General features: G+C 36.0%; 1 protein-coding gene across 1 annotated transcript; it reads right to left on the reverse strand.

The window, feature by feature from the left end:
- On the reverse strand, nucleotides 401-20717 carry LOC109845180. Its single transcript, XM_020414398.1, has 6 exons — nucleotides 20506-20717; nucleotides 18937-19276; nucleotides 9289-9373; nucleotides 2587-2673; nucleotides 2271-2513; nucleotides 401-841 (listed from the first exon to the last, which is right to left on the reverse strand). The coding sequence occupies exons 1-6, from the start codon at nucleotides 20658-20660 to the stop codon at nucleotides 768-770; spliced, it is 984 nt and encodes a 327-aa protein (XP_020269987.1). The 5' UTR covers nucleotides 20661-20717; the 3' UTR covers nucleotides 401-767.

Consider the following 25335-nt stretch of genomic DNA (forward strand, 5'->3'; position numbering starts at 1 on the left):
ATTTAATAAAGATATCCAAACAAAAGATTTCTTAAATCATGGATTTCAAATCCTAAATTTAAAATCCCTTGATTTTAAATCAACTTCCCAAATCCAAATCCAAGTTCCCAAACGCAGCCATAAATAATTCTAGAGTAGTCTTTAAATAGCGCGATGACAATGACGCTTTCATTACACGAGACAAATCCCATTGTCGTCTACTACTGCATTGCAAACAGGGATGGAAAAAAGACGCCGTTGGGCAAGATGACTGGCTGAAGAATCCCTTCAAGGAGAAACAAGGTCCCTCAAATCCTAAGAGGCCTTGCAATTTGGTTCTTCAATGACCAAAGTACCCCTCAATTGCACGTGCAACGCACGTACCCTCCTTATTAGTATTATAAAGAAAAATACAATACGATTTCATGCCATGGAAATGTGAACAAATTGAAAGCAAAGTGGAACAGAGAATAAGCAGCTTAGGGTAAATATTACAGACAAGTTCGTGAAACCCCAGCATAAAAATGAAGAGCACTGGGATTCTCATGTAATGGTTTGCTCATTTTACGAACAAAATTTCATTAAGCCGGACAACCTCAGAAGTATATCTAATATGAAATTACAATATAGAAATGAACTGAAACCGTGCTATATGTCGATACTTACTAATCAGGTGACAATTATTCCAGTCAGTCTACGGCTCTTGTTGTGAACTGAAGCTATGTCTGATCGTGTTGAGAACCTTATAATACTATCTCGTTAATGAAGTAGCTCAAGTAATTCAAGTATCAGAGTTCAAGATGAAGTTTCTCAAAGCAGATAATAGCGATTACAGGCCCTGCGAAGTCTCCAAGAGCACAACCTGTTGAAGTACATAGTTAGAAGATAGTTATTTGCTGGATCATAATAAAAGATGGTGCAAAAAGAAGTTATTAAAAATTATAGAGGTACCGCTTCAAGATTCTATGGAAATTGATCCCAGCGATTCTTTTCACTCGAGAAAGACATTTGTTGCAAAGAACAAGAATTTAGTAGTCCTTAATTCTTTCTCGCGCGATACTTTTCATATATTAACTATTTTAATAAATATAACAGCAGAACTCCATTTGAGACTTTTCCAACATATTAAACGATCATTATCCTTCCATGTTTGAGCAAGTGTCAAGACAGATTAAATTGTTGACCACATCAGAGAGATCAAAATGATCAACACGGAAAGCTACATTAGCTCCAACAATCCAATGCCTAATACGAAGTAGCATGAATGAGCATAGATGAGAGTAGGAACTTAAAAGAAATGACTTGGTTGATTTAATTCTGAAGACCTTCAGGTTCTTATTGCAAGGTAAGTAAGAGGAGATTTGAAGTAATCATAATTTTGCTTCTCAGACTCATAGGTACTTGTTAAGCCATCCACCTATGGGTGCTACCTCTTAAATATTGCCTATCCCTGGAGATTATGAGAGCTAGTTGGCCTTGCAACACCTTATTAGAGCTAGTTGGCCTTGCAAAACCTACACTCAAAGAAGCGCTAAAAGCTGAATACGATCTTGATGTTATCATGTTTGCATCAAACAGAACAAATATGCTTTGTGCTAACGATAGTTGGTTTATTTACTTAAGAGTACCAGTCACTGATGATCCTTGGATCGAGGGTCTGAATTGCAATAAGCTTGAAGGGGTATGTATCAGTGCATTAGAGAGGTCTTCTCATTAGGAGAAAGTTCTTCCTATTTGTAAGGTACTTAAGCAAATCTATTGTTTCCCTTTTCCTGGCCAGAATTAGTTAAGCATTTTTATTTTTGATTATCAGATTGATTGAGTTCTACTGGTATGTATGATTATATCCATCTTTGATGTTCCGGCTTGAAATTGCGTTCAAGCAAATCTAGACATAATATTTTTACAACATTGCAGTAGATTCTAAAGGAATTATTTCAAAATATCTTTAACTTGTTAGCTACGAAAAATAACCATGAGTAAGATTGTAGTTAGCTATGAACTATATAAGAACTCTGCCAAACATTTGTTGTCAACCTTATGAAGAAACATAAGAACTTGATTTATCTCGTTTGAATCAACATAAACCAACAATAGATAAAAGAAAGAGTATATGGTGTAATTCTAAAGGAATAACTTCCGTCTGAAGATTAAGAAAAATCTGCACCAGCAGATCACATATATCTCAGTGATTTTAACCCAAAAAGCTTTGTTTATAGAAAGTGATGTTGAAGGATGATAAGGTGACCTATGAAAAGAAAGGAATTTTAAACAGGACTTAAGTTGCTTACCAATCCATTGGCCAGTTGAAGGATGAAACAGAGCACCAATTCCTGCTCCAATGGACGCAAAGACTAACGATGATCCACACTTGATAGTTGCACTGCAGACCTTTTTCCCTAGAAGTCTGATTTTTTCTTTTCTATCACTGTCATCATCATCAACATCCTCATTTGCAGGGTTGCGTACGAAGCATCTGTAGGCCTCAATTATGATTTGGACAACCCATGATGCAGCAACACCTAACAGATGTCCTATGGAGACCAAAGAATAATCAGTGAAAATATAAATGGCAGAGGGGAGCAAGTTACCATGACAGAATACAACCTCTGAAAGTAGTTTTGCTGACGCCGTAAACAAATAATGTAGTTGGCATTCCACGTGCAGCCTTGCGCTTTGCCGACTTAGGAACATCTGAAAATAATGATGTCAGTTGGTGAAGATAATATGATTTTCCAAAAAGTAAATTTGAATATTGCAACATATAAACATTTTCTCTAGAAAAATTTGCTTAAGTATCAGATAATGCTGCTGCTGATGCTACTAAAAATGGCATCATATCTGATGAATTAGGCTCTAAGTTCATGAGAGAAGGAAGGGGGGGGGGGCATTAATTACACTCTCGTTACAAGATCATTATGACGGTGAAGGAGGAAAAGTTCGTTGGCGTTGCAAGCGTAGTAAAAGCTTGAAACGAAGATAGACAAGCACAGTTTAATCTATAGTAATTAGTAAATTTAGAAATTCAATACAAATAGAATGTCCTTTCTCAAATTTTAGAAATATTTGCAGTTGCGGAGAAGATGGGTCTCTTTAAAGTTTCTTATTGGTAGCAACCGCTTCTTCCATTAAAATAAAACATTTAATATGCACTTGAAATTGGCTTAAATATAGTAACAAATAAGTAGAAGGGGAGCAAGAATACACCAAGATGGTGGAATCAGAGACGGACAGAAGTGGTGGAAGAAAAAGAGGGGGCATTGACAACAGTGTTTTCAATGCGCGAGGCGCAATGCGGGGCGCAAAGTCAGTTTACGCGCACATGCGCAAGGCGCAATGCGATGCGCGCGCCCGAGCGAAGCGAGGCGCACTTGGTGAATTGAAGTATATCAGCCCCTTGTACCAAAACACATATATGCATTATGCAACAAAATTGATATATTTACAAATAATATAATATATAGATTTAGTAAATTGAAGTATTAAACTTGTACGTTAATTTTCATTTAATCATGCAAATTATTAAAACTTTTATACTAGTATATTGCATCACTAACAACTATATTGCTAAATTTTATTTTCCTTCTTTACAGGTTACAAACGGCGAATCAAGTTTCAAGTTTCAAATACTAGCAACCGCACTGCACCTAGCTCAAATAGCAAGAATCAATACTCGCAGTATCGCACGGGAAATCAAATAGTAGCACTAGCACTACATCAATAAGCTTGAAAATTTTCAACAATTATGACTGATATGTATTAATAAGAAGCAAACAATTAGTTCACAATATCTTGACTCTGTGTATTGATATTAAGCCAAAGGAAAAAACAGTTAACACTTAACAGTCAAGAGCGATAATAATAAAAAATTAAATTAAGAACTAATATGAAATCACGTTTAGAATCTTTAGATGAGTGAACTTAATTAAGAACTGAAGCAGTGAAGCTTTAAAGAGTGAAGATACTACAAATTTATAACTAATTCATTAATTTTCATTCTCTCTTAACAATTAACAGTCAATAAGTTACAACCCAGTTACCCAAATACACTATCATGTAAATTTATAGAACTAAGTGGATAAAACAACAATCAAATTTCCGTGAGAGCAGCTGCCAGTGTGCCACAATAGCAACAGTAACAACATTTTTACTGTTAAAATACAAAACGAAAAACCGCTCCTTTTTCGTGAGTGGAAAACAAAAAGAAAACCACTGCTTGTTTTTCGTGAGTGGAAAAACTTATAAAATCTGCTCGGTGAAGATAAAAAATGAGAGCTACTGCTTCTTTTTGGCAGCTGGAAAACAAAAAGAAAACAAATAGCAAGGAGAAGAGGAGAAGGACAAAAATAAAACAAAATAAAACTGGAAAACAAAAAGAAAGCAAAAAGAAATCGGAAAACAAAAGAAAACTAGAAAAAAAGAGAAGAAAAACCTGTTGCCGCTTGCCGTCGCTGCGGTTCTCCCCGTCTGCGATCGCCGTTGCCAGTCGTCATCAGCGTCGCCCATCGCCGTCTGCTGCTGACCGGGACCGCTGCTTCTTTTTGCTTTCGGAGAAAGAGTTGGAGAAGGAGCGACAAACCTAGCTATTGCTTCTTTAGCTTTCGGGTTTAAATGGAAATCGGGTATGTACCCAATAACCCATTGCTTGGGCCTATCTGATGCCTGAGGCGCTCGCTTTGGCGCTTCCGTCGGGCGCTGCGGGGCGGTCCTCAGGCCCGCGCCCGCGAGGGGGGGGGGGGGGGGGGGGGGGGGGGGGGGGGGGGCGGGGGGGGCAACTGTAGCACCCCGCACCTGCTGCGGGGCGCTATTCCATTGCGCCGAAGCGCCTCGCGCCCGAGGCGAGCGCCTCATTGCGCCTTTAAAATCACTGATTGACAACCATGTTGCTGTAGAAGATGGTGAGAAGAACAATTATGGTGGAGAAGGGGAGGATATACAGTAAGGGTTCAGGAGGAATAGAGATACTGAATGTGACAGCGAGGTGCCTAGCTGGGGTGAATAAAGTGACAATGCTCTATGGACGGTGGTTTCATTCTAGGATTCAGATTCTGACAACTTTGATTGTAGAGAAAGTCCTACAATTAGCTATCTAGATAAGTAATATCGGTTCATTCAGCGGGTCCCACAATTAAAAGATATTTTATATAAATTATGTAAACAATATCATTCACGGCGTCCACATATTGAAAAGATGTTAGTGCACCATAATCAAATGGACAAAATAACCAATTCAACCTTAAAGTGTCAGTGAACGCTCAACTTCTTCCCTACAATATCAATTTGCCTATTTTCCACCTTAAACTTTGTGTAAGTGCCCAAAGTGTTCAATTTGTGAGTCCGTAATTAAATGTTTAACAAATCTATGCTGACATCGTTTTTTAGCATTTCTTCATGAGTTTTTTAGTTTGTCCCCTTTTTTCCCCAAACCCAAAAATTTTCCAGCTACTTTCCTCCAAAATTTTATCCTTATCCCTTTTCAAATTGAAAATTCATTTTTTGAATTGCAAAAAGTACAAGAAATGTATAAAAACACATATTGTCATTGATCTGCCAAATATTTAACCATGGGCTAAGAAAATGACCACATTGGACACATACACAGAGTTTAACGGGAAAATAGGCAAATTGATACTTGAGGGGAGAAATTGAGTATTCATCAACACTTTAAGGGGAATTTGGTCATTTTTCCTAATCAAATTGTAGAATTTCTCCACAATCAAGGACGTAGAGGATCTCCGTATAAGAACGAAATAGACTGCAACCCTAATTTAATTACTTAGAAGAACAAGTGAAAATTTTGCACAATGTATGACATAAAAGTAAAAGCAAAAAACAAGATTATAAGGGATACTTAAATAAAAAAATGTGAATTTTGCACTCACGGCTAGCTCTATAGAAAATTGAGGAATTGTGTTATGGGATGTCTCGAGTTCGAGAAGCGAATACGACTTTTCAGTTTTCTAAAACAAGAAAAAAATAATTGTGCTATTGGGATGTTAAATATGTAGACAACGATTCAAACATAGGAATAAGTATTTAGTATTTACAAAATAATTGACTTGATAAGTAACAAATTTGCAATGCATGGGAAAAATAAAACATAAAGAGAATGTTGATTAATTAGGCAAATGCATATAAGGGAAGTAACCTATTTGTTGAGATAATTTAAAGTCAAGAATGTTTAATCTAAAGTTAAGTCTTACATTTAATATTTTTGTCTCTTACTAATATTTTCTTTAAAGAATGTTAAAGAGTTAAGCACATATTACTTATCTGAACTATGGCAAATCCTACAGCTAGTGCTTCGTACTATAATCGGTCATTTATATTATGTGATTGACATGTTAAAAGTTTTTCATCAAAATTGTTACCACCAAAGCATACGACTTCCTTAAACCTAATTTTCTTCAAATTTAATTCTCTTATTTAAAACTTAAGTATTTAATCTAGTTTTAACTAAACTAATCCTAGTAATAACTCGAAAACTAATCAAACTACACCACTGGAACTAGCACCACCATCACTCTCCTTCACTGCCTCAACTCATTGTCATCCTAGCTATATTCCAATCATCATTCCCTACTCTTTCCATCTCCACCCAGGCCTCTCTCTTACATATTATCACTACCACATTGTTCCATTATTGATTGAGAAGTAAATTTGGTTTTAAAAAAAGTTCTGGTTAGCAAAGTGACTATTTACTGGTGATGGGTAGGAAGAAGTTAAAATGGGATGAAAGAAGATGTACTAAGGTTTAGATTGTATTAAATCTTTAGGTTGTGATGGAGACAATATGGCGATGTAGCTTATAAGTAAGAGGATGGGGATGGCAACGTACTAGAGGCAAAAGTGGAGGAAAGGTTGTCTTAATAAAAATTCAATTTAAAGTAATATGTTTTATTAACTCTATCTAAAATGTAGGATTGGAATTTGAAGTATGAGTGGTTTAATTTAAATGGAACTATTTCAAGGAGATTACATGCTTTCTACGCAATCCAATTTAGATGAAAAGCTTTACCCCCTCAAATGTAGAGGGCAAAATGGAAGGGATCCTTGTATAGGGAAATACAAATAAAATCACCCTAATATTGGAACTGAACAATAGTTAACCAAGTATTAAATAAGGATTACATAAATATAACCATTGTTTAATATATAGATGATTATTTTATTATGTACTTATTGTAATTTATTATGTTCGAACAATATATCAGTTACAATTTATTTATGAAAGCAGGTTACCCTATTATCATTCCTTGCTTTCAACTTCCAAGAGATAGGTTCTAGGTTCAATTATGCAAGAGTTGATGAAGGATCAGCTTGGATTAGTAAAATGTGTGTCTTTAGAAAAAGAAAGCCTTCATTTATTTTAAGAAAGATGTAATAAAATCGTTATTAGCCATAATTTTATGATATTTTGTTTAAAATGAATACATAAGCTCTACACTTGCATTTGCCATAATATATTTTTTCCCCTAATAAGATGTGATAAATCAATTATTAAGCGAAGTTTGAAAATATCCCATTGGGGGAAGGCCTAAGGCTGAAGACAATCACCAGAAGATACCGAAGGGTTTTGTTCACGACGACAGGTATTGTTCACAACGAACAACCCCTGCGGTACTATTAACTACTATTCTGTTCACAATGAAATAAAAAGATAATACTATTCACAATGGACAATGACACTCACTATTCATAATGAACAGTAAAACATGGGATTAGTTTTTCTTTTCTTTTTTTTGTTTTTTGTTGGTTAGGGTTTGTGATTGAAGATTCAGCGAACATTTGGGAATCAATGATGCAAATGGATTTAAAAAAAGAATAAAAAAATCTTATGTGATGTCAAAACCACCAAAGGGAAGTGTAAACAAGACATAGTAGAAAAATGCCTCGACAACCCCAAAACTAAGAACGACTAGAAAAGTCTATAGATTTGATAACTTAGCTCTGATACCACGTAGAGAAAGAGAGAAGACAAAATCATTTTCCCAAAAATCCTGACCTCTTTTCAATAGAGATTAAGAGAGTTACCTAAGCAGATATGAATACTGACCTTAAGTATCAAAGTATCAAAATACCCAAATAGCTAACTATTAATAACATCTAATAATATAAATGTTAAAATATCCATAAAAACACCTCAAAAATTGTAGTCCGATCTCTTCTTCCTCTCTTTCTCTCATACATTCTAAAAAAAATAAAAAAGAATTTTATTGTTGAGCAAATTTTACACAAAATTAAAACTTACGCGTGAAATTTAGCCCTAAATTTTCACAAGCCCTTTAAAATAGAAAAAGCACAATAATACTCACATGCTTCAAAATACTTTTTTATCTTAAACTTTAAACATAAAAATACTAAGAATTGATATCTTGCGAATATGCTATTTAATTATAATTTATTTTAAATATGTTAAGTAGGCTTTAAATTAAACTTTTTATGAGTAATAAATATAGCTTTATTAATTTAAAATCTTTTAAGCTAGTCACTTTATGTTTTGCATTATTAAATCCAAAGTTGCACGGGTACGATCAAGATGCAGCCATGTGCAGGTGCAGGACACGAAAGATTTGTAAAAGCTAGGACACAACTATGTATATACATATTAATATTTTAATTTACATGAGATCAATTTTTTCACATGTTAGGAAAACTGAAATTCCTATAATAATTTTATGTTTCATATATAAAGTAGATTATAAATTGGAAAACCGCTCATTTTTTTAACTAGATACCTACACAATGCTTTATAATCATACTTCTGTACTAAGTATGATCAACAAATCCGACCTGTGTCCCTGCTGCACAAGTTGTAGGAAGTGGACGTGAAGTATAAGGTATATGTTCAAAAAGTGTATAATAAGTGTTTTAAAATTAAAAATTATTATATAATTGAGTGCGCATCTGAATAGATGTATGTACATTCAAGGAGTGTCGAAGTTGAACACGTCAAAAACGAGTAATAGAGCCTACTGGAATAACTTATTTAAATCTAATCATGTGCATTATGCACGTGTAACTGAACTATCATACAATGATAAACATCCACAATAGTGTTTCCTTTTCTATTTGTTTTCATATATATTGCATAGGATTCCCACTAGAATATGCATCTGATAAAGGTCTGTTCAGGTTTAGACTCATAGCCTCATGAAATTTGTAACAGTGCCAAGTCAAAGAAATCATAAATCAAATATTATGCTACGGAATAGTAGAATCAAAAGAGTAACTTAGATTTCATACACATCTATACACACACATACATGCATTAAAACATCATAGCATTGCGACGTAAAGGACAAGTACCTTTGAGGAGTTTCCATGCCATCCTTTGTGAAACATGATGAACAACAAGTCTTTCTAATATCCTTCTAGTGGTCACGACAGCAGTCTGGATAATTGAAATGCAATTAGTATGTTTTAACCAATAATAATATGTACTAAATAATTCTTATACGTTCTTATGATGATAAAATGAAACATAAATTATACGGTTAAAGGAAAGTTATATGCTATATCACCCTTCAACTACATCAAATTAGACCTAATCCCGTGTTTAGGAGCTTAGTACTTCTTAGTCACACAGGTTTGATCACAACTAAAAACAATAATACTTCTTAAAATTGTCTCACGTGCTCGGCAAGTGGACCTATCTCTTACTACAATTATAAGGTTAAAGGAAAGGTATATTCCATATCACCTTTCAATTGCATGAAATTAGAACTAATCCCGTGTTTAGGAGCTTAGTAACTCTTGGTCACACATGTTTGATCACAGCTAAAAACAATAACACTTCTTTGAATTGTCTCACGTGCTCGGCATGTAGACCTATCTCTTTCTATTCCTTCATCCCTTTTTTACATAGAACTTAAGACCCAATCTCCTACCCTCTATTTAGCCAGGAAGACAACAATCCCAACCTATCCCTTGCTTTCCTTCTCATTCATTCAAACTGCTCCGTCTCCTCCCTCTTGCTGCTTGTGACGCAAAACCACCCACCTTAACATCATCATAACTAAGCACACACCACCAACCCATCATCTTCCTCTACCGATGTACAAAATATCGGTCGACAAATCAAATTTTATAGCAACTTCAAAGATATTTATATCTGTATAGTGTTTTTTTATTTTTAGAATTTTTCCCGATATACAATATCGGCTTATGTTTTTTTAAGGTTTTTTGGGTTTGATTTGGGATTTAGGTTTCTAACCCGACCCAGACACCAAATAAAACCCTCCTTTTACTATAGAAATTAATCGATCTAACGAAAATCCAAAGTCTTACAATTTCGGCGCTCGTCTTGCTCTCACTTATTTTTTGATCCTCTCACTCACTCTCTACCAATAAGCTCCCTCTCTGTTTCCGTCCTCTCTATCTCTCATCTCTGACCCCCTCCCCACTTTCTCTCTTAGCCCCCTCTCTCCATCCTCTCTCTCTCTCTTTGCCCTCTCTCTCCTGCCCTCTCTTCTCTCTCTCTTCTTTGTCCCTCTCCCCTCTCTCTTCCTCCCCTTCCTCTATCCCTCTCTACCTCTCTCTAATCTCTTTTAACGTTATGCACTTTAAGAGGTTCATCTTGTAATCAAGAAGAAAGTTTCTACAATCTGCTAGGCACCCAAAAGATATATCATAATGCAATTTCTTATGTTTAGAAATCATTAAATATGTTTAGATCACATATTAGAATGTTATAACGCAATGATAATTGGAAGATTATCTTAATAACTAAACAAAAAGTCATGCTCATAAAACGTTTTATGAAATGTCAACTCCTAATGAATCGTCTTTTTCTCACCGAATCAACCGCTGAGGGGGCCTCGATCGGAGCTAGGGTTTCCATCCTCCATCAAAAATCTAGGGTTGTTTGATCTAAGATTTGAATCTCATCCTCTCCGATCTTTGATTTCTTGATCTCAGCTTCGAGGTGTTTGCTTTCTTTCTTTTTCAAAAAAAAAAGAAAAAAGAAAAAAGAAAGAATAATAGTATGGATATATCTAGAGTTTCTTCAGATTTTTTGATTGGCCCAGTTGAGACTACTAATTTTGTGGCAAAAATGATTTGGGGTGAGTCCAATCCATCTCTTATTTCTGATTCTTTGTTCAAGCCCAAGCCCAGTTATTTGGAAACTAGGGTTAAAGAAACTAGGGTTAACAAGAATACTCAGGTTGAGTTTAATCCAGCGGCTGAGATCTTTGAGGTTGACAATCAAAACAAACCAACGACGGAAGATGAGGGTGAGTGGGTTAAAGTGGTGAAAAAAAACCCTAGATCTCAGCCTCCTCCCAAATTCCCCGTTGTTCCTCGTCCTCGCTTTATCTCTGCAGATTTTATTCGTCGAAATAGATTGTGTTTTCGCTGTGGAGGTTCAAATCACATGGCGAAGGACTGCAGAGATCCTGTGATTTGCTTCAGATGCCAAGAATTGGGGCATGAGGCGAGAAATTGTAGATCTAGAATCATGAATCATGGATCTGAGAATAGAGGGCGTGGTAATGGTGGTCGTGGTCAATTTAATGGTGGTAGTGGTCAGAATTTTGAAGGTCGTGGTCGTAATTTTGGAGGTCGGAATTCTTTTGGTGGGAGAGGTAGTGGTGGACGCTTTGGTGGTCATACTGGGAGATCTGATCGCTCGAACCCTTGGCAATGGAAGAGAGCGACATCCTCCTTTTCTTCTTCAAGAAATGTTGAGAGATCTTCGGATAATCCCCCTCATAATAAAGGGAAAAGGCCTCTCTCTGCTGTTGATGAGGAAAAATTACAAGAATCTTGTTTAATCTTTCAAGATCAAGGTCCTAGGGACTTTGGAGATTTGAAAGCAGAGCTCAAAATCTCTGGTGAGCGCCCTCGTTTTTCTGCAGCTGTCCTTAATTTCGAGGGGGAGGTAAACTCTGGCTTTCAAAAGTTTAGAAACTTTGCTATAGTTTCATTTGTTGAGGGTGGTAATGTTTCTTTAGAAAGACTAGAACTGGATCTCAGAGCTTTCTTTCCTATGAATAAACATTGGGATGTTAGATTGTTTACTAATGGTGAAGTTCTAGTGAAAATTCAACCATGGAAGCAAATGGAAGATCTAATTAAGATGGGAGTTATTACTTTAAGATCGTGCAAGATTAAATTCAGGAGATGGAGTGCTTGGGAAGGAAATATTGTGGAAAAAAGAAATTCCTGTGTCTGGATTAAATTGAAGAATGTTCCTCCACATTTGCGGAATAAGGAATCTTTTGAGTTAATGGTCAAACCATTTGCAGATCTAGTGGAACTTGACTCTCTTACAAGTGCATGTACAGAGTTTGTTGATGCAGTTATCTTGGTGAAATGATTGGAGTATATAGACATTCCTAAAATGTTAAAAATATTTGTGGGAAAAAATCAATACAATGTAGACATAGCTATTATGTCTGTCATTGGTGATATTAGTGAAGGAGATAAGAAAAAACAAAAGGTGGACCAAGTGGAAGATACTTTTCAAAGTTCATATAATGACAAATGGTTTAAAGGAAGAAATAATAGTGGATCTGGTTCTTCTTCTCATATTGAGTCTGCAAATACCTCCTAGAATGTTAGACAAGATTTGAGAGATTCTCCATGGGGTTCTCCTGCTGTCAGGCTTTGGACAGATGCTAAGAATTTTTATCAAAAAACAAAAAACTGTTTGGGAACCTTGGGTAGTTAATAAGACTCAATTGGGTGATGAAGAGCAAATTCCAGAAAGGGTAGATGTGATGGCTGTAGATGTAGATTCTTATCAACAAGAGAACAGATTTGAAGTTTTTACACATAAGCATGATGATTTAGGTGGTGAAGAGCAATTCCCAGAAAAGGAAGAAGTGATGGTTTTAGCTGCAGATTTTTGTGAACAAGAGAATAGTTCTGAGGATTTTACACACAAATATGAGGATTTGGATGGTGATTTTAAACATGAGGAATTTACAGGGGTTGATGGGGAGGAAGAAATTGATGAAGATAAAGGCAAAGCCCTCATTTTAAATGAAGATCATGATATAATCAATTGGCCTATTTCCCTACTTCCAGATTCTATTGAAGATAATGCAGAGAAGGAAGAAGAAATCCCCATGATTCAACCTTTGAATTCTTTGCCTCCTGAGGATTCACTTCCAAAAGTATCTTTTGTTAGAAGATGTTCCAGATTTGTTGATCTTGAACCTATGACGGTATTGGCCAGAGCTACATCCAGGATTGCTAAGAATTATGAATCTCATGGAGTTTCTACCAGTGGTTCAGGTGATAATTCTACTTCATTGGGTTCTTCTTTTGTGCCTATTTTGTTTGATAATTGCTCTAATAATCAATTGCAGAAGTTTGCCTCTAAATGTGCCATTGTTCTTGAGTCTCAAGAGGATTTTGATCCTTTAAAAAAGTAAGGCAAATGGAGGTAGAAAGAGCTACCAATGTGTAGGCTCTGGATTTATTTCCTGTGGGAGAGATTACTTGTTTGATATGTTGATTATATGGAATGTGAGAGGATTAGGTTTGAATACTAAAAGATTTGGGGTTAAGGATTTTTGTCAATTAAACAAATTTGAGATTATTTGTTTACAGGAAACTAAGTTGAATTGTATTTCTGATAATGTTCTTAAAAGTTTAGGGGGGAACATGTTTGACTGGGCTTGTGTGCCTGCTGAAGGAACTTCTGGTGGAATTTTGGTTGGATGGAATACTCTTAAATGGAGGAGTTTACAAGAGAAATCTGGCAATTATGTTTTAACAGTGGTTTTACAAAACAAAAAAAAATGAGTTTATTTGGACTGTTTCTTCAGTTTATGGGCCACATTGTAACAGTGAGAGACATTTTTTTTGGCAGGAGCTTAAATCTGTTAAAGATAATTTCTCTGGTCCTTGGGTTGTGGTTGGGGATTTTAATGTTACTTCCAATCCTAATGATAGAAAAGGTAAAAGCATTTATAGAAAAGAAATGGAAGATTTTAATGATGTTCTCAATGAATTAGAGTTGATTGATAGCCCTTTACATGGTAGAAAATTTACCTGGTCAAATAAAAGAAGATTCCCCTCTATGGCTAGGCTTGACAGAGTTTTTTTCAACTCTGAGTGGGAGGATGCTTTCCCCTTTTCAAAACAACAAGGCTTATGTAGTCAATTATCTGATCATGCTCTCATCAGTTTTGACTGTGGGGATAATCAACACTTTGCTTATAAATTCAGATTTGAGAAGATTTGGTTACAATCTGATGATTTTATTAAGAGTGTTCCTATATGGTGGAGATGTGCTCCTTCATCTATATCTGCTGCTAAAAATTTAGTAGGCAAATTAAGATTTATGAGGAAGTGCATTAAACAGTGGGTTCATTTAAATTTCTATTGTGTTAGATTGAAAAAAAAAGATTTGTTAGAAGAGCTTATGAAATGGGAGGTGTTAGAGGAAGACGGAGATTTAACAGATGATGAATTATTAAAAAAAGATGATGTCTCTTCTCAGCTGAATGAAATTTTATTTCAAGAAGAGCAAATGTGGAAGCAAAGGGCTAAAGCTCATTGGCTTAAGGAGGGTGATCAGAATACTGCATATTTTCATAAAATTGCCAATGGAAGAAAAAGAAGTAATTTGATCCCAGCTATTACTTTTAATGATGTTGAAGTTAGTTCTGAGGAAGGTATTGCTCAGGTTTTCTTTAACCATTATAGTCAGATTTATGGTCAAAATGTCTCTAATAGATGTCAACTTGATTGGCATAAACTTTTCCCTTTTTCAGACTGGGGTTCCAATGATCTTGAACATCCTTTTTCAGTGGAAGAAGTTCATAAAGCTATTTTTGACATGAATGGGGATAAATCTCCTGATCCTGATGGCTTCCCTGCTTTATTTTATCAAGTGTTTTGGGACACTGTGAAAAATGATATTATGTTGTTTGAGGAATTTTATGAAGGTAGACTTGAAATTAACAGAATTAACTATGCTCATATTGTTCTTATTCCTAAAAAAATGAGTCTTATACAGTCAATGATTTCATATTTCAGACCCATCAGTCTGCGTAATGTGATTTATAAAGTGATCACCAAAGTCCTTACTAACAGACTGAATTCAAAGCTTGAGATGCTTATTGATCCTGTGCAATCTGGCTTTATTAAAAACAGATTTCTCAGACTGAATTCAAAGCTTGAGATGCTTATTGATCCTGTGCAATCTGGCTTTATTAAAAACAGATTTCTCCTGGATGGAGTGGTGGTAGCCCAGGAAATCATTAATGATTGTTTTCATAATAAAAGAAAGGGAGGGATTTTATTAAAGCTAGATTTTATGAAAGCCTATGATATGCTTGACTGGAATTTTATTCTGGAAGTCTTGAAAGCCAAAGGTTTTGGTATTAGATGGATCAATTGGATAAAATTATGTTTGAATAATGGCATGTCTGCCTTAAACATAAATGGTAAAACAAGGAGTTGGATTATGTCTAAACGAGGAGTCCGTCAAGGAGATCCTTTATCACCCCTTCTCTTTGTTTTAGCAGCAGATTCCTTTACAAAAATATCACCCCTTCTCTTTGTTTTAGCAGCAGATTCCTTTACAAAAATGTTAAATCTTGCTGTAGATGCACACCTTATAGAGGGATTAGGTCCTAGCAGCAGATTCCTTTACAAAAATGTTAAATCTTGCTGTAGATGCACACCTTATAGAGGGATTAGGTCCCCCTAATTTGGTTCATAAAGTCCATTGTTTACAATATGCAGATGATACGTTGATTTTTTATAAAAATGATAGAATGCATCTGACAGTTTTGAAACTGATCCTTTATTGTTTTGAGCTTGCTTCTGGTTTACAAATCAGTTTTAATAAGAGTACTTTAATTGCTCTGGAAAATAATGAGTCTTTACTACATGATTTAGCTACTATGATGAATTGCAAAAGTGGTAAATTTCCTATTACTTACCTAGGGATTCCTTTACGACCTGGAAGGTTAAAAAAAGAAGATTGGTTTTTTTTAACCAATAAAATAGAGAAAAGACTATCTTTATGGAAAGGAAAATCTTTATCAAGAGGAGGCAGGTTTTTAACCAATAAAATAGAGAAAAGACTATCTTTATGGAAAGGAAAATCTTTATCAAGAGGAGGCAGGTTGGTGCTGGTTAATTCTGTCCTTTCATCTATGCCAATTTTTTGGCTATCTTTCTTTTTATTTTCATCTTGGGTGATTGAAAAAATTGATAAAATGAGAAGGAGATTTTTGTGGACTGTATCTCCTGATTTTAAGAGTTGTTCAAATTTGGTTAAATGGGAAGAAATTTGTAAACCAAAATTCTGTGGAGGCTTGGGAATTAAGAACTTAAAAATTATGAATAAAGCCCTTTTGGGTAAATGGCTCTGGAAATGGTTGGATGGAAAATACAGTCTTTGGAAACAAATTAGTGGTCATTTTCATTTTGAAAAAAGATCTTGGGCATGGTTTTTAAAAGCTGATAGATTGAATTTGTCTCATTTCTGGAGAGGTCTTTTTAATATTACTGACTGTTTTTTGTGCAGTTCACATGTTGTGGTTGGGAATGGAAACCAAACTTTATTTTGGCTAGATAAATGGGTAGGATCTTTTACCCTTGCTTCTATGTTTCCATCCTTATTTTCCCTCTCTTCATCACCTTGTGCTTTCATTAGTAGTATGAGAATTAATGATAACAATATTTGGAGATGGGAGATACAGTTTAGAATTCAGTTAACTGGAGATTTGGTGTTTCAGTATTTCAATATGTTGAACATCATCAATTCTGTTTCTTTTAATGATCATGAAGACAAAAGAGAATGGTTATGGGAAGCTAATAACGTATTTTCAGTGAAGTCTTTTTATCATTTCCTTATTGATGGTGGCCTAAGATTTGATTGTACAAACTTATGGGATCTTCCTATTCCTTTAAAGGTCAAATTTGTAGTTTGGCTGGCTCTAAGGAATGGTTTGAATACTACAGATATTTTAGCTAAAAAGGGAATCTCCTTTCAGAAGACTTGTTGTTTGTGTACCAAATCAGATGAAGATCATTCTCATTTGTTCCTGAAGTGTGAGTTTGTGTACTCTATTTGGAGATCATTTCAATTCAAGTTAAATACTGACAAAGATTTTAGATTGTCTTCTTTAAAAGAAGTTTGGATACAGTGGACTAGTGGATACAAGGGAGATTCTAATTTGAAGAGAAGAGTATTCATTTGCTCTCTTATATGGTGTCTTTGGCAAGAGCGCAATGACAGATTGTTTTCTAATAAGAAGAAGAGTTCTCTTGCCCTCTTGAACAAAATTGTGACTTTCTCAACATTTTGGCTAGGATCTGAGGGGATCTCTGCTCGAGCTGCCAGATTACAAGAAAGAAGAAGAAAAAGAGTTGATGGATTCAATACTGCCAAGGCTGCTGATTTTGGGAGCAAGGATGGTGCGGCTTCAGTGATTCATTTGGAATGATCCGTTTATATTCACTGGATTTGCTCTTGGTTTTGTTTGATAGAAGCTTTGTTCTTCTATTTTGTTTTTTGGTTTCTTCTGACAAACTTGTTATATCAGGTATTTGGGGGAGGTTATGTTCGTTTTTTCTTTTGTTTTTTGGTTTCTTCTGACAAACTTGTTATATCAGGTATTTGGGGGAGGTTATGTTCGTTTTTTCAGTTGTATACAGGGGATGGGGTACAAACTTGTTATATCAGGTATTTGGGGGAGGTTATGTTCGTTTTTTCAGTTGTATACAGGGGATGGGGTACTGCTACTTGTAGTATTTTCTTTTGAACTTTAGTGCATACTCTTGGTTGGGAGTATAAGCTTTTTTTGTAACAACCTCTTTATTTTTTTAATTTAGCTGGCTGAAATACCTTTGGGGTATTCCATCCTTATTCTCAAAAAAAAAAAAACATATTAGAATGTTATACTATGAATTAACATCATTCGATATGACCTGATATTTAAAATATATCCCCGACGTATCCTCGATTTTATCCGATATGGATTTTAGTCATCCGATATTTATGCAATATCCGATATCTAAAACAATGTCATCCGTCTTAAATTACGGCTTCTCTCACCTCCATTCTTAATTGTTCAACAACTCTCCCCTCCATGTCTTGCCACCACCAAGAGTTAATATACTGCTAAAATCATCTACACCCTCGTATCTCATGACTACTACACCCACAATTTGTTGATTATGGGTCTAAAGTGGAGGGATGGATGGTTGATATGAGTTCCGTGATGTCAAAGATTAATTATCTCTTGAGGTAGTACATAGACTATGATCTCCTTAGGCCAACCATGAGCATCGAAGTGTTAGATCCTGCTTCTCTGCTCCCTCTCCTTGACCATTTTAAATTATCTACCAGAGAATAATTCTCTAGCACGTGATCTTATTTCTTTGATGAACGGTTTACATTGTTAGCCTCTGATTAGGGTCTACCTAGCCCATGAGTGATATGTGCCAATAAACAAAGATGCACTATAAGTGCCTAAGTCCTATAATTCAAGGGACCTATATGCAATCAAAAAATGTATACATATCAAGAAGGTAGACACATAAAATTTCAATTAACTAATTTTTCCGAAAATAGGCTCTAGTTGGGTGACTTTTAGGGGAAAGTACTCTGAATTGTTTATAGTTAATGGGTCGGATCAAAAATTAAAAGTAACTGTTAACAACTCCTTTGGCAGCGATCACATACAAATAGAGATAGAAGCAAGAAGGCACGCAAAGACCAACATATCAATTTCCAGATAACAGTACTACACAAAAGGAATTAATTGTATGACATAAGATAGGATTGATAGCAAGAGATATAAGCAAACTATTAAAAAGTTCTATAATCTATACCATAAGCACAAAAGGCTGTAGTTACAACCTGCAGTTCAAACTTGTAAAAGAACCAAATGAACTAACTTTTCTATCAAGAATGACAATGGCACTTTACAGAGACCAAAATGCATTATAGAAGAACAAGGCACAGAAAAAGAAAATCACCTCACGGAAGATCTGCTTGACTGAATTTCTGAATGGAACAGCCAAATCTACTGGCTTATCTTTGGGAGTTTCTTCCAGGAAATCATCATCGTCATCCCTAGGTGGACGAGGTTCCAGAAGAGGTAAATAAAACAATAAGAAGGACCTCAGGGATGTAATAGCTAGGGACTTCAACTCAAAGGCTGAGAAGACAGGTTTTAGCTCTACAGGGTATTCTTTCGTTCTGTAATTAATAGACTCGCGGTTGAGTATATTTTCAGATGCTATTCGAAGACTAGGAATATATCCCTCGTCCAATGCTATGCCAGCATCACAATAAAAAATCGGAATTCCTCCATCACTGAAATAACATATAAAAATCATCAAGAGTGGAAGGCCATGAATGTGTAAAACTGTAAATCAACATGATTCAATAATGCATGAACTTAAGCTATACACTTTACTAGTATATACCATATGCAAGGGACCCCACGTTAAACAAATTGAAGTATCACCAAAAGGGGGTGGCTATATGAGCTATACAACTAAAATTGAAGTTAGTCACACTTTAAACTTCACAACCATATGAGAACAACACCCAAAAAAACTGAGATTTGTAAGGAACAGTTATAGACAGATGAATATATTGCATCTGGTATCTGACTTTCAAAATCAAGTTATCAAAACTTCCTGACCATTGCATTCATGTTTAGCATTCATGACGCAATTCTTAATTATCTTCCATTTTCAAGAAGGCACTTGTTCTTCATTGTCTAGGTTGTACTGTTGTAGCATGCCAGTAACACTCGAGGATAAGTTATGAGTTAGAAATACCATTACTACTACTACGAAGCCTTTATCCCTAATATTTACGGTTTGCAACATAAGTCCTTCTCTTCCACTCAGTTCTGCTGAGGGCTCTCTCCTCCACTAACTTAATCATTATCATATCCTCCTTGACTGCTTCAACCAAGTTCTTCTAGACCCACCTGTACTCCATCTTTCTTCATTAGTTATAACATTATCACTCCTCCTAATTGACGCATTTAACGGTCTTTGTTGTACATGACCAAACCATCTGAAGCTACCTCTCATTTTACCCTTAATAGGCTCAACCTCTAACTTCCTACGAATGCGCTCATTTTCAATCTTTTATATCCTAGTGTAAACCCACACGTTCATTGCAACATTCTCAGTTTTGCTACACTCATCTTTTTACTCATGATGTTAGCAAACGTTGAAAATAAAAGGAAACTGGGGCAATGTACAACTTGTTAACATTCGAGGAAAATTCAACTAAATATCCAGAAAAAAGAGATCAGCAAAGATAAACCTACAATATCAGCAGAAACATCTAATAACAGAATTCATGATGATTCCCCCCTCAATTCAATAACGAATTTTTACAAATAACCAAATAAAATATCATTAAACAAAAAAAAAATTACAAATAGTTACTCTATAAAGCCGCTCCCACTTCCTTTGTCCCTATCAAAAGATATTATACATAAAGATCTGATCTTTTTGCCGTAAACATCGAATTTCAACATAAAAACAAGAGAATGAAAGGAAAAAGGAAAGAGATCGAACCCGAAGAGAGCTCGCGAGAGAAAAGGTTTTCCTGCGGCGACGGAGGCGGCGGAGGCGGCGACGGTGGCGGAGAAGAGAGTGTAGGAGTGAAGAGATTGGATTGATTGGGATTGCTTTGCCTTCAACAGATCGAGAATTAGAGCGATGCCCGCCATTAGAGAGAAGGCCGAAGGGCCCTGAGCTTCCTCTATTCGTTTATTATGGTTGGATCTATTTCTTTCCGGGCTTATTTGAGACTAGTTTCAACAAGGCTTAAATATCAGCAAACCCCCGTTAAGTTTAGGGGTTATCAGTGAAAGCCCCTCCTCGTCTGCATAAAACATCCCTATGAGTGTGAAGTGCGAACACTGACAAAAATATTTATTGCATAATCTTATCAACTCATCTAAAAATTGTGGTTAACGGTACTTAGATGGTTTTCTAATGACCCCTAAACTTAGGAGAGGTTTCCTAGTTTTGAAAGTTAAGCTGGTTAACTGATAATCATCCAAAGTTCGCGGGGTTTCCTGGTATTTAGCTTGTCAATAAACCCCCTTACTTTCTCACTTATTGCACTTCAATACCTTCAATTTTATTTTTTTTCACTAAAATACCCTACAGTTTCCACGGTTTAAAACCATTAATACCTTTAACTTTTGAAATAAAAGACTAAAATACCCCTCTTAAATTAAACACTCAATGGTTAAATTCTTTTAACTGTCCCCTAAAAGTTGCTAAGCCCTAGAATCCCAAATTAGATTTTGTCCCCAATTAAGCTCAATTTTGAATTTTCAAGTTTGATCTATGCTAAATCTACAGAATTAACCTTGAATTTGGATCTTCTATTTGATAATCACTTCGACAAATTCTAGTCTCTTTCTTTTCGATTCTAAAATTTCAGAAACTTGAAGAAATAAGAACATATGATAATCGATTTTCATGGACCTTGTTGATTCTCTTTTTTTTTCCCCTTGTATTTTTCTATGGCACCATATTGATGTCAAGAGGAGAATCGAGAAGTGAATAGATCTAGGGTGAAATAAAGAGAAAAAAAAGATAAATAGAAGTTTATTTATTCTGCTATAATTAAGAATAATTGAAATGGTAAGCATGTCTTGCAATGGTTACATAACACTCCACAAGAGAATCTTTCAGAGACTAGTCTCTCGTTTTAAGTAATCATACTCCCTTTGAAAGCACGAGTTCGAGAAAATATTTTAGTAGACAAAAATAACCTTGAAATTCAAATACTAATCCATTAAGTAAGAGTAAGTTGATAAATTGATGAATTCTTATTGGATATACATAGTATGAAGATAATGATATAGTTTAAATTGAAATGTAAACCTGAATGAAAGAGCTCCCTTGCTCTTATATGTGATCAATGATCAAACTGTAAACAATTATTCATGTGCTACATGATTAATTATGCCAAACTGAGAACAATTATTCACATGCTATATGATTAATAATTACACACAACATGACGATCTCTCACCGACTAAAATTCAAGTAGTTCACGGTACGCTTACGTTAATTAGACGATTTATTAAATATCAAATTTACCCCCTTGCTCTTATATGTGATCAATGATCAGATTGTAAATAATTATTAACGTGTTACATGATTAATAATGCCAATCTACAAACAATTAATCACATGCTATATGATTAATAATTACACATAAAGTGGAGATCTCTCACCGACTAAAATTAAAATAGTTCAAAGTACTGCATAGTTAGTTTCAAATTAAATTATACTATTATTATTTAAATAGAATTATATTTATAATTGTTATCCTCTCACATGTAACATCATATACCAATATATAAGCCAAGAAATTACAATAATTTCTATAGCACTTTTATCTCCTTCTACAGGCATGTGCCTTTGTTATTAGATTAGACTAGATTATTTTAAAGTAATTAATTATATTGTATATTTGATCTTTTTTTAGATCAAAAAATTATAATAATTTTTACAGTACTTTTATCTCCTTCAACAAGTATGTGTCTTTGTTATTTTCTTCTTAAAATAATAGATTAGATTGTTTAAGAATTATGAATTATAAAATTACAACAACTTTCACAGTACTTTCATTTATTTTCTTATTATAAGATTAGATTAGATTATTTTAAAATAATTAATTATATTATATTTTGATTTTTTTAGATCACAAAGTTTAATTATACTTGATACGGGTGTATCTTCTCTTCAGAACTTAGCGATCCTCATGAGAGCTTGAGGATAGATGATTCTTATGATAGCATGAGAATAGATGTGTCAAACAGTACAAGGGAACGCAGGTTGGAGCGAGGAACGAGGCAGAGAATCAAAGATTCGAAGAATCCAGATTTCAGCCTGTGAGTCGACTCATACATGTACATGAGTCGACTCATCAGGGTGAGTCGACTCATGACTGTCAAGAGTCGACTCACGAAACTCAGCCGTTTTGTCAAAAGTTTCTGCTCGGTCGACTCATATACAGTTTTGAGTCGACTCAAGAAATCAAGTCCTGATAGCAAAAGTTTCTGACCAGTCGACTCATCAGTTATGAGTCGACTCATATGAGGTCATGAGTCGACTCATAACTGTTCATGAGTCGACTCATCGGAGATTTCCAGATTCGTTAAGGACTCTTTTTACGCGTTTTCCTGTTTGGGTTGGGTTTGGTTATTTACCACTTTGCCACCCTCGTTTGTACACCTATGTAAGGGATTGTTTTAGGGTTTAAAACAATCAGAGAGTTGAATCAAAAGAGATTAACTTGTAATTGAGATTTGGAGAGCTTGTTCTTCAATTCTAGAGTGAGATTGTGAGAGATTGTAAATTGCATACTCATAATCTAGAGAAGGTATTTTCCTTCGCCCAAACCTGAGTTATTCTTATGTTCTTATTATTTTCTCCTCAACCCACCTTTGATAATTTCGTAATCAAAGGTGCTCGTACGGCAACTCGTATCAAGTTGGTATCAGAGCGATCAGATCCTACGAAGGGGACATCCTGTTTATGGTCCTGACTCGATCGCAATACAAGAAGCTTGGCGAGATCCTTACTTCCTTGGAAGAAGCCCAAGATTTAAGGAAGGAGAATATGTCTGAAGCAGATAACTTAACAAGACTTGATGCTATGGACAAGCAGATCGAGACGATCAGTTCGACGCTCAGTCAGCTCGTAGGTCTCATTAACAAATGGGACAAAAGGGAGGAATCTTCTTCGAAGGGTAAGAAGAAACTCGTCGAGTCCGATGAAGAGAGCGAGAAGTCTGATTCAGATGGGGGAACTGAGATTGTTAGGACTGCTGGACATCAAGGGGGTAAAAATAATTACCAAAATTTGAAGATAGATTTCAAAGTAGAGATTTCTGTCTATGATGGGAGTGTCAATGTGGAGAAGCTCGATGACTGGATTGAGCGTATGGAGATGTACTTCACCCTCTACGGATATTTATCCAAGGAGAAGATAGTGTTTGCAACATTGAAGCTGTCAGGGCACGCGTTGACGTGGTGGAAATCCTATTGCAAACAGGAGAAGAAGGCAGCGTCGTGGAACAAATTTAAGGAGCTACTTAGGAAGCAGTTCTATCCGGTGGGGTTCCTTGAGGAGCGTTGCGTCGTGGAACAAATTTAAGGAGCTACTTAGGAAGCAGTTCTATCCGGTGGGGTTCCTTGAGGAGCGTTGGTACAAGTGGTACGGCTTGCGCCAAAGGTTCAATCAGACCGTTCAAGAGTACACGACGGAGTTCCAGCAGCAAGCGATGGTTCTAAACATCGTAACGGACGAGTATTCCATCTTCATGAAGTACATGACGGGGCTGAATGATTACATCTGTAAGGAGATGAAGTTGTTCACGGTCGAGACAATTGTAGAAGCGAGCGTGAAAGCAATTGCCATTGAGGGCAAACAGAAGAAGGGCAACGAAATGAAGGGTGATTCAAAACAATCGGGAGGCAAGTCTGGTGGTTCTCAACATAAGGAAGAGAAGAAGAAGGGTGATTCGGGGAAGGCATGATTGACATGCAATCACTGCAAGCAGACAGGACACATGGCTGATCGTTCCTCGGATAAGTACCCTCATCTAAAGCCGAAAGGGTTGAAGAAGAAGGAGGAGAAAAAGGCGTATGTGATAGCATAGGGTCCGAAAGAGGTTCCCGGGATGACAGAGCCTAACAACAGCCTCAACCTTATGGCAGGGAAACAGGCCACAAAAGAAGACAACGACCCGAGAGAGCAACTCTTTGTTCTGAAGTTGCAGGTCAAGACTAGCTTGGTGGATGCCATTGTAGATACAGGGAGTCAGAAGAACCTGATATCTGAAGCGTTGGTACAGAAGCTGAGATTGAAGACGGTGAGGCATCCGAAGCCCTATCCATTAGGGTGGATTCAGAAGGAAGCAGGATTGAGTGTGGTGAATCAGTGTATGTTCAGATTTGCACTCCATGAGTCGTATATTGATGAGGTCACATGCGACGTGGTTCCATTGGATGTTTGCCAAGTTATTTTGGGCAATCCTTACTTATGGGTAGACACGCGGTATATGATCGGCGGGCCCAAAAGTATACGTTCACCAAAGATGGCGCGCAATTTATTTTTCGTTTGGCATCTCTTCCACAGGAGACGAGTTTGGTGACGGTGACTCAGGCTAAGAGGTTGGTGAATGCGGGCAGGAAGTTCGTTTTATTGTTCATTCGGCCTTATGAAGAGCAGCTGAGTAGGATATGCTTGTCCACCTTGAAGAAGCTTCAGGAGGGAGATCTTGACAGTTTGAAGACCAAGTATGCGGACTAGTTTTCGGAAATCATGGGACTACCACCACGACGAGGTGTAGAGCATGAGATTATGTTGACCGGC

The sequence above is a fragment of the Asparagus officinalis genome, chromosome 6 (assembly GCF_001876935.1).
Source record: "Asparagus officinalis chromosome 6, Aspof.V1, whole genome shotgun sequence".
NCBI classification, from domain to species: Eukaryota; Viridiplantae; Streptophyta; class Magnoliopsida; order Asparagales; family Asparagaceae; genus Asparagus; species Asparagus officinalis.

What these genes read in the sequence shown, in the direction of transcription:
- LOC109845180 (XM_020414398.1), bottom strand. Translation starts at nt 20,660, where the DNA reads ATGGCGGGCATCGCTCTAATTCTCGATCTGTTGAAGGCAAAGCAATCC. An exon ending in CTCTCGCGAGCTCTCTTCGG is followed by an intron (nt 19,277 to 20,505) that starts GTTCGATCTCTT and finishes ATGTTATTTCAG; the next exon opens with TGATGGAGGAATTCCGATTT. An exon ending in TCAAGCAGATCTTCCGTGAG is followed by an intron (nt 9,374 to 18,936) that starts GTGATTTTCTTT and finishes TCAATTATCCAG; the next exon opens with ACTGCTGTCGTGACCACTAG.